This window comes from Dasypus novemcinctus, chromosome 10, assembly GCF_030445035.2.
Source record: "Dasypus novemcinctus isolate mDasNov1 chromosome 10, mDasNov1.1.hap2, whole genome shotgun sequence".
NCBI lineage: Eukaryota > Metazoa > Chordata > Mammalia > Cingulata > Dasypodidae > Dasypus > Dasypus novemcinctus.
In genome coordinates, this window is record NC_080682.1 from 77,880,766 (window position 1) to 77,891,387 (window position 10,622).

Sequence of the window (10,622 nt, forward strand, 5' to 3'; positions counted from 1 at the left end):
TTGTATTAATTTGTCCAAAACTGAGGAAGCAAAAAATAAACTGTTTTGAGGATTTGATTCTGTAAGAGGGAAACCAGTACTTTATAAGATATTTCTATACATAGATTTAGATTCATCTATCACCTCCTTCCTTCAAGTAGTCAAAAAAAAAAAAATCACCATGAGAATCATAGAAAATGGATCCTTATCAGGTGTTTACTGTCAACTGAATGCCAACAGACTCTATGGGAATCAGAAATTTTTATGAGATATAACAAGCTTAGTATATCTGTACATTGACTATCTATAAAGGAAAGTGGTATAATTTGAGTCAGGTGCCCTGGGTTCAAATTCTGGCTCTCCTGCTTATTGAATGTGTGGTCTTAAGAAAGGCCTTATTTTCTTCTCTGAGAAATGAGAATAACTCATGGGGTTGCCATGTTAATTGAATGAGGTAATATATATGAAAGCATTTTGTATGTTATATTAGTCAAAAGTTAAGGAATCATTTTTATGCCTACCTAGTGATTGAAAGAGCTTGTTAAATGGTACTATCAGATATCTCACACAAGGATTCTAGGCCATCTCCACCATTTTTTCTTCTACCAGGCAGGAGGACATACAGGCCTTTCTGAGACAATTATACTCCTTCTGGACCCATCAAAGAATAGCTGGTAACTAAGCTGCTTCTTTTTAGATTCAGTGTTATCCTATTAGAGTGAGTGGGCAGAAAGTTCCATTAATAACATATAGGGTCAGTAAGAATTACCTGTAAGAGGTGATTGACCTGAAGCTATGAGTACAAAAAGGAGGTAGGCCCTGTCCAGACTTCTGTGGCCCCAACTTTATAAGTATATGGAAACTGAGGCTGAGAAAGGATAGTTAACAGTGACATTGTGAAATCAATTTAAAATTGTAATTACTGTACATAAAGATTGAGAAATAGTTGGTGAATATAGCTCCATGAGACTTTTGCTCTGAGCTAGGTAGGACTTTAATTCTTGTTACTAGTTATAATGGCTCAGGTGAAATTGAGAGATCAGAGTAGCCATTTCTCCTTGCAGAGGGAAAAGACTGACCTTGATAAGTTTATGTGAACCAGAGTAACATTATGAAGGAATGATCTGGTGTGACTAGACTTTGGCACCTGCTAGAATCTAAGATCATGCAATGTGTCCATTATTCTGTTGAGTTGCAGAACTCTCACTGGTCTTTGCTCCTGACTTTTCCAACCCGTAGCCCCAGTTCCAGCCCAGGACCTCAGGAGTAGTGATAGTCAAGGGGATCCTTACATAGTTAGGAGAAGAGACGCTTTAAGGAACTTCTCTACATGTTCAGCATGGGAACTAAATACATGCTTTGCTAAATCTGACTCTTAGAGTCATTCTTATTTCACTTTGTCATTTTTATCTTTCCTCTGCACTGTTCTTGAACCAAAGTGAAGATGAAATCACCTGTTTAACAGTGTTATTATAAGGTGCTACTAATTCCACTACTACTCAAAAACTGGTTTCCTATGTAATTTTGTGGAATTAACTACAGGATTTATTCCAGATGCCAAGTGTTATCCAGGCTTTGCTATATTTTCGATATTAAAAGAACCCCTATTTTAGTTTGAAAAACCATCAATACATTGCTCCATTATATTACTTAACCCCCAACCGTAGCATCAGGGAGATTTGCAGGACTCTTCCAGGGAACACCTTTGTCATATTTTGTCATTGCTTAGAGAGTCAAGCAGGACCTCCTTTGGAAGGTGAGGGGACTGAATTCCAATGCCATGTAGGTAGGTAGATAGATAGACAGGTAGATAGATAGATAATGTTCCCTCTGTTTCATTTTATTTTTTGAATCTATACAGGCAACAGCCTCAGATTCCAATCACCACAGGAACAGGTGTTGTGTATCCTGGTGCTATTACTATGGCAACTACCACACCATCACCTCAGATGACATCTGACTGCTCTAGCACCTCTGCCAGCCCAGAGCCCAGCCTCCCAGTCATCCAGAGCACTTATGGAATGAAGACAGACAGCGGAAGCCTAGCTGGAAATGAAATGATTAATGGAGAGGATGAAATGGAAATGTATGATGACTACGAAGATGATCCTAAATCAGACTATAGCAGTGAAAATGAAGCCCCGGAGGCTGTCAGTGCCAACTGAGGAGTGTTTGTTTGCTCAGTTAAAATACTCTGACATTTCACCCCATGTTCCCCAACAAAAAGTTCTTAAGGAGCCCGCATGCATTTGTGGTTCCACAATTACATCAGCAGAATGGTCTTAATTGTTTTGTAAAGTGTGAGACAGATTAAGTTTTCCCTGATTTTTCATGAACTTGAGTTTTTGTCGTTATTGTTATTGTTGTTGTTGTTGTTATTGTTGTTTTTAATTTAGGTGAAGACATATTAAATATGAGACACCAGGACTTGAAAACTGATCTCAACCCATAGCTGTCTTACAAGTCTTATATTTTTGTCTTACTTTTTTTTTCCCTTTTGGATGTTGATAAAGTTTTAATTTACTGTTTTAGATGGGGTTAAACATTCTCACTCAGGTATGCTGTGCCGGCCTACAGGTTGTGAATGTGTTTTTATTCTGAATTATTTTAGAAACAACTGAGGATTTCATATTGTGAAACAGAACAAGTCCACAGCGTGTGCAGCTGCATGTAGAGCATATTCAAAAGGCCTCAGAATTCCATTTTTTCATGTGTAGAGTTAAACTTCAAATGTGCCAAACTTTTTCATAACTTTTGAATCTTAATATTTTAAAGTCTTAAAGGAGACACTGCAAAGTCTTAGACAATCTTTGGCATCTTAAAATAAACTAGCAAACCACACATTTTTTTTTCCAGAAAAATGATAAAGTACTCAGGAATCTGGAGACAAGATATTGTAAGGAATGAATAAGGTTGCCACAATGCACGTACCCAATTGCGTTTGCCTCTTGCTGTGCCATCAGTGTGTGGCATGAAATGCCGTGTGCACACCGAAGCAATCACACCAGATACCGACACGGTGGTCTTCTCTGCCTGAGGCCACCTCTCACTACATCCATTATCCCTTTGCCTCACACCCTGACATTCAGTCTTAACACATTTTCTCTTAAATAATTTATTCATTCCAGAATGTCAAGGGTCCACTTAACTATTTATTAAAAAACAAAACAAAACATTGTTGGTGGCATTAATTTAGTAAATTCTGTTTTCCACCCTCCTTCCTCAAAGAACTTTTCAGCCCTTTTCACCTCCTTCTCCTGCTAGATACAAAAGATGTATGTAGTGATTTTATGTCCCCAGAGCATCTGGAAGCATTTCTGAAATAAGATACTATTAAATACCTATATTATTGCTTTTAAATATGAGTTGTCCATCTGGCTACAAGGCTATATATTTGGATATAAGTGTATAACCTTATACTTAAACAAGCATGCTCCTGAGCTTCACTGTGACCTTGAATCTTTTGCCAGAATTTCCCCCGATTCAGTTCAGCAGCAAATAGGAGGGTCAGCATAAGCGGCATTTCCCCTGTATTCAGTTCAGCAGCAAGAGACAACAGTGGTGACTGCCAGGGAGGAGAGTCTCACAGCCTAACCTGAAGCCTAAGGCCTGTGGGCCATGCAGGCGTTGACAGTGAAGCTGACATAGAAGCCACTTTTATGCTGAGCTGCCTCATCCCAGCTGGCATGTCTAGAGAGCTCTTTGCAAAATCCCCAGGATGCAAGAAGCCACATGACAGCCTGAAAGCAAAGATAGAAGCAAAGAAGCATGATACCTCCAAAGAATGAAAGCAAACCATAGGGAGGGAGAAGGGGGAAAATGCCTATCCCTATATGGGATATTCTTACTGTTAACTCTGGGAAACAGATTGTTCCTGGGACAGCAGAAGGGTTACTCTGGCTGACTCCCTGTATCTGCGGCCACATGGGGATATGCCTCTGTGTGAACAAAAGTAACTGCACTGGTCACACAAAAGTAACAAAAGTAAAAGTGCAAAAGTAACTGCACTGGCGATCTGCTGATGGGCTGGGAGGCAGTGAAGTTCATTCCCCATCTCATAACTATTGGGAGTTCTACTGTGCCATTTTGACCTTCCTGAAACCAGGAGTGATTGCTTGTGGGGGACCACACCGGGAGTGGTTCAGTGGGAGAATGTCAGTGAATGGGACAGGTCACATCATGGGACAACCCAGCATCTGATTACCAGGACATAGGAACAGCCCTATCAGATTTCTTGAGCCATTTTGTCACTTGGAAGAAAATAGTGTACCTATATATTTATTTAAAGAGTGCTCAAAGGCCATACCTACTAGCGATAAATAGGTCTAGCCAAGGTATTACCAGCTATGTCATTAGCTGGGAGTGCTCTCAATAAGCTGATTAAGGTACTGATAGAAACGTTTTGTTCTTAATATTGGTTGGGGATTGGAACTCTCTTTTTGTACATTTATTTAAAATGAGGAGGAGGTCATTTTTCTAAAAAAAAAAAATGAGTATTTATTATTGTCTTACCAATTGCTTGGATTATATACCTCTCCTCAGCTCATTCTCATATTTTCTTTCTCTCTCTCTGGCTTTTGCATTTGCTCTCTCTCACTTCTTTTTTATTTTGTTGCATAGGTAGAGTGCTGTATGGCTAGCATTGTATTGTATGTAATTAATTTTGCACAAGGGCAAACATTTAGAATAGTAGGTTAATTTTGTTTATTTTTATGACCATGCCAAAATAATATTCTGGGCTGGTGGAGAACAAAGGACTGTTCTTTAGGATTGAAACTTGATTTTGCTTGTAGTAAAAAAAAAAAAACAAAAAAAAAACACACTCACAGATGTTGTTTCGTAAGTGTTATAAGCACTGGATATAAATGGTATTTTTTATCACTTCTGACTAATGTGAAACTGTTGTACGAAAACTACATGAACAAAAGTCATCTGTTTCGACTCGTGTGGGCTTGCCTCACAGTTGCCGGATTTGAGTCATTTTTATGTCTTGTTATTTCATTTATTTATGCAAAATACATGTGTGTATGAACACTTTGTTTTAGCTCCAGCTCTGCCTCAGTACTGGGGTTTAGTTACTTCTAGCCATGTTCTTAAAAATGAAAGGCTGTACAGGAATGAACTGATTGTAAATGTCTCTTTTCATTGGGTCAAGCAGTGATGCTGTATTTGAATCTAAATTCTGTGCATAAACAGCTTATTCTATTTATTAGCCAATTTTGGCTCTAAATACCCATGAAAATTAAGAATGACAATCATAGGGATCACTTCATTTTATTTTCAGTGGGGCTTAAAACAAAGTTTATATGACTTTACCATCTCATTTTGGAACTTTCTAATTGTGTAAATATAACTTAGAAATAGAATTTTATTTTTGGTTCATGAATAATTAGTGGCGTATAGGTTATGTATTTCCTTTTCATTCTCTAGCCAGTTATGTTGGTCCAGACTAGAAACTGACAAGGCACTGTACCTCACAGGGATAGAGAGTTATCAGCCACAGGGAGAGGAGCCACGTTGGACCTGTGGCTGGAACAGCAAAACGCTTCGCTCGGGTTCTCACGCAGTTTAGAATACACCACCAACAGACTTGGACTTCTATTCTTATAAAAAGTTGATGAATTGAACACTCTAAATACTCATTTAAGGTGGGAGAGAGTCAATTAGCTTTTCGAATCCACTTAAAACTTATAAGATAGTTCTATGACCACTTAATAGCAAGAAGCATGAATGCCCTTATAAAGGCAAGTCTGCCTCTGAGATTGACCATTAATATTAATACAAGCCAATTATATAATGTTAAAGAATGTTAGTCACCTTTTTCAGAACTCACTATTTTATAGTACCTTCAAATCAGAGATAAAAATTATCTCTACCTTGCTAAAGAACTTACAGGATCAGAATTTCCCTTGTCAATTAGAATAAGGACAGTGGCAGATAATCCTCTCCTAAAAAAAAAAAAGGACTAAATGGAAAAGGAAAGAGAGAGCGAGAGCGCATGCGAGAGAAAGAGGAAAGTAAAGAGAAAGAAAAGACTGATCTGTGGCCATGAGCAGCCAGGCAGGCAGATTCTCTATTTCTCTGGCCAATGTGATGCAGTATCTTTTCCAGGAAGGTACGAAAGCTTTGTTGTTTCCTGCGTATTCAGCACATCAGTTTGCTTCATTTGGTATTTGACACTCTCCAGCCTTGTCCTCAGGCCTGATTTGATTTGCCAGGGTCCTGACACCAACTCCCAGGCCAAGTTCTAAATTCAGGTGTGGGCTCACAATGTTGTTGAGCTTGTCAAATTCTGGCCTGTCCCGAACATTAGCCCCACGGGAGCCTGGGGTGTTTGAAAAGGGTGTGCTCACGGTAAGGCTGCCATTAAAGGCTGCTTTCTTTTCCTTATGAAGCCAGGCTTCTTCTCTGGAGCACGCATTCCGGAGCCAGAAGCACAGGCACTAGCTGAAAGCAGGAATTATTTCAAGGAAGCCCATCTACCCCCAGCGGGAAGGCAGCCAGGTCACTCAAAAGCCCAGGCTGAGGCTGCTTTTCTCAGTTTACTCATTTTGCACAGAGATAACCTCTCCCTACACTTTAGGGCAAGGAAAAAGAATCACTTAGTAGTTTTAAACCATATGAAAAGTCCTGTACCAAGTGCCAACAACCGCAAAGACATGCAGCTAGAGGAATGTATTGAAATTATTACCGGGTCTTCCTTTTTAATGAGAAAATGACAAAAAAAAAAAAAAATGGTTGTAACCTTGCCTGATTTTGTACACATTTGTCTAAAGATTGAGTTGGCACTTGAGCTCACTCCTCAAACATAATAAGATTGTATGACCTCATTTGTCCTTTTATAAAAGCACTTGCATCATTTCCTTAAGTCATCTGCCCCCTGACGTGTTTTCTTCCTTAATAAACAACTGTCTGTTATTCCTGCCGATCATGTTCTGTTTGTGATGCCATGTACTATTGAGTGTACCCCTGTGCTTGTATCACTGAAAAATATTGATATGCAACACATTTCCTTTTCATCCCCATGCCATCTTTTCCTCTGGGGACAGACTGCTTTCCAAAAGCTCATGAACAAGTATTTAGAATGCTGGTTCTTTTGGGGAAGGAGTAAGGGTGGGGGGGGAGGGTACAGATACTCTTCAAATTGGTGTCTGTGGCAATATGAAAGCTTGAAGGCAACTCAGTAGTTTTCCTGTTCCTGCAGAACCACAGGCATAAAGTGAGGCCTCTGTGCTGGTGCTCTTGGAGTATGGGGAATGTGCAAATATTTAACTGTTTTGTATGCTGCACATTACAGACCTGCTCATGTGCATTCTCCGTTTGTCTTCCTTTGTCATATGTGTTTTTTTGCTTTTTTGAAAGTGCAGTCTTTATTGTACCCTTCTCCAGCTTGTAGCAAACTAGAGTGCTTAGCATTTGTGTTCATTCATTATTGTATTTGCCATGTAAAAGTTTTATTCCCTTAGATAAGCTTATAAGCTGTTACTACATAACTTATCTTACTGTAACTCTTTTTATTTTCTGACATTGTAATTTGTTTGTGATGTATATTTTGAGATTGTATTCTATGTTAATTTAATCAGCACAATTCACTGACATGCTGGACTGACATGCTGGCTGCTGTTTCGAGTTGTAAAGTTTGTGTAGGGCTGTTGGGACAACTGCAAATCTGTTGTCAAGGTACTGTGCTTTGGTTTCTATAGCAACACTGTGGGTGTAGCCCTTTAAATGCTAAGGGCATTTAATGCACCCCCGAGCAAATTTTAACTGCGGATTTTCTTTTGTAGAAATTCTATATCTAACGCAGGTACCTACTTGGCCCATGGCTGGTAACTATTTGGGCAATTAGAAAAAAACAAAAAAAAAAAAAAACATAAAAACTAGTGTCTATTGCTGCTTTGAATATGTTTGAAAGTCTGAAAATGTAAATAGTTTATCAAAAAAAAAAATCTTGTACAGTCCAGTGTAAAGTTTTTAAAAGACCTTAAGGGTTGCCATCACATCTTTCTCACACTCTCTTCTTGATAATGAAGAAAAAAAGGTTTGCTAAGGATTAAAGAAGTGGAAAAAAAAAAAATAATCTTCAAATTTCAAGGAATGAATCATTGTCCTTAGCTTTGTTGCATACACAAGCTTCTTGGATTTTGTTGTGCGATACTGACGTGAGATAAAATTCAACATTAAATAATCTTTCAGTGATACTTTTCAAAGTCTTCCCCTCCTCTGCCACATAATTAAGGGAAAAGACAAAATTGAAAGACACACTATCTATTCTGGTGTATGTTGGCACCTTAGCTACATTTTTTGTTTTCTTTTTTGCACAAGGTGCTTTCCTGATATGTTAAACATGCCATCTTTGGGTGATAATGTATATGCCATGATGGGGCTTAGGTCCCTCAGGGGAGTGTCTATAAGAACTGCCTATTTATGCTCATTTACCTCAAGACTGTCCTCTCTACCCTTAATCTAGTCGTCATCACTCCATCTTTTGTACTGCTGTTGACACTTACAAATTAAAGATAAATTTTGTTTTATGACCTCTGTGTATGGCCTTGTCTGTGCTCTGCAAACTTTCTCCACCATCCAGCCAAGTAAGCCCGAGACTTGCCACCCACCCACTTGCAGCTGCAGAACTCTCCTCCCTGTCGTTGATTTTGTCTTGCCCAGAAGTAGGTCTCAGAAAGCCTTCGTACCCCTTAGCTTGGAAATACTTGCCTGCCTGTTTTGTTGGGAGCTTATGCTGCTGCCCTAGGAAATGCTTGTGGATTTAGATGGGAGGAACAGGATCCAGGGTGGATCTTTGTCTAGAGAATATGAGAGAGAATATCACTTGCCATTTGTCTGACTTCTTCATGAGAGCAAAATCACTTATAAAACCTCGTATCATCGTGGGGTATGAGCAAATCTCAAGGGCCAGCCTCCCATCTGACACCAACCTACACAAGCCTAGCAGCCAAGAGAAAATGCTGGCCTTATGGAAGGAACTTTCCCACTACCATCTTGGGAGTAGTTCACCAATTTCTCAGTTGCTTCTGCCTCAGAGAAGGAGAATTCCCACCTCATTGCCCAGCAGTGAGTTGGAGACAACTTAGTGATACCAGCTTCTAAGATGTTTCCAAACCTATTGTGTTAAAAGTCTCAGGGATGTAGATGGGTTCATGGGGTGAAGGGATCGGGGCCCTTAAAGGAGACAAGCCAAACCAGCCAAGTCAGGACTGTGGATTTCTGAGATTACTGAAACAAAGGTATTCAAGAGTGAGAGCCCCACCAGCAGAGAGGGAAGACCCAGGGCAACTTGGATTTGTAGAACTTTCTTTATCCTATTCACATTGTGAATCTGCTGCATGCTACGTAAAGCTCTGAAACGTAGCATTCCATGACCCTCCTGACCCATGGGTTTTAAATCTCAGGTAAGCATTGGGCATTGGAAAGGCTATGGGCTTTGGTAGCATACCAACCTGGCTCTGCGACTTGCCAGGTGTGCGACTTGCCTCAAGTAACTTGTCTGAGTCAAGAGTTTTCTATGAAACGGCAGGTGTGAAACCCCTAGTGGTGGGCCTGGCTCGCAGAGCTCAGGAAGCCCGCCTCCTCGGATGGACGGTAGGTCAGAGCTAGAACCAAGCCATGATTTCACAGACTGCACAAAGTGGAGCACTCACCTGAGGTGTGAGGCATTCCTTCATTCAGAAACTCATCACCTCCCTCTAAACTAGTCTCCAGACCATGAGTTTTCTCATTGCCTCGCCCCTGCCAACTTTTCTTTCTAAAACACAGACCTGATTCTGTCCACCTTCTCTCATCCTCCCCTAAAATCTGAGTTTCCATTGCCAACTTGATGAAACCCCACCTTTGCTCCCTGACAATTAGGCCTCAGCAGAGCTGCAGCTTACTTGCACACCTCAACTTCCGTCATACCCAGACTGTTATCCTCCTTTTTCTCCTCCCTTGGCCTGGAATAAATTTGTCCCTTTCTCTGTTTGGAAAATTCCCATCATTTTCAAATCCCACCCCAAATACCACCACCTCATGAGGCCTTCCTGTACTCCCCGGACAGTTCAGGCTCTCCATCAGGGCTCCTGCAGGCCTTTGAAAGGACCTCTGTGATCGCATTTACCACACTCTAGTGAATTGTTTCTTCTTTTCTGCTAGACGACAAGCTCCTGAAACCAAGGTCTGTGCCTTGTGCCTCCCGGCCCCCAACACAGTGCTCAGCAAATAGGAAGTGCCGACACTGGTGTGTGGATAAACGTGAACTGTGGCAGCTTGGCCTCAGTGTGTGTCGTGGGTACCCATGAATATCAGTCTTAGATGGTAGGGATCAGGGGATGTCTAGGGCTATCCTAGAATTAATTACTTCACTTGGAGGACCTTTTTGGTTAAAACATCTCAATTCATATGGGCAGAGCCATGTCAAGTTAGTGTGACAGCTTTTCTGAACCAGGGATGAGGGCATAAGAGTCTCCATGTTTCAAGGAGGACTCACACTGCTGGCTGCCCAAGTCACTGAGCCTAGAGCCACTGCTCTGCCTTTCCTTCTAAGCATTCTGGCAGGATTATGGAAAGGAGAGTCAGAAATAGGAAGATTTTGTGGGCTTACCTTATCCTTTCCTAAGTGCCTAGGATTATCCTTTCCTGTGCCCAGG

General features: G+C 40.6%; 1 protein-coding gene across 42 annotated transcripts in view; it reads left to right on the forward strand.

Moving 5' to 3' along the window:
• The window catches only part of SOX6 (SRY-box transcription factor 6), a 701,188-nt gene extending 696,087 nt beyond the window's left edge, over positions 1-5,101 (forward strand). For 41 of the 42 annotated variants that reach the window (XM_071218188.1, XM_071218196.1, XM_071218191.1 and 38 more), the window contains one exon: positions 1,841-3,339. In XM_071218188.1, the coding sequence (XP_071074289.1) occupies positions 1,841-2,144 (304 nt within the window). In that variant the 3' untranslated portion in view covers positions 2,145-3,339. Of the gene's footprint in view, positions 1-1,840 lie in introns of all 42 variants that reach the window. The other variant, XM_071218184.1, reaches the window with a different exon arrangement.
• The last annotated feature ends 5,521 nt before the right edge of the window (positions 5,102-10,622 follow it).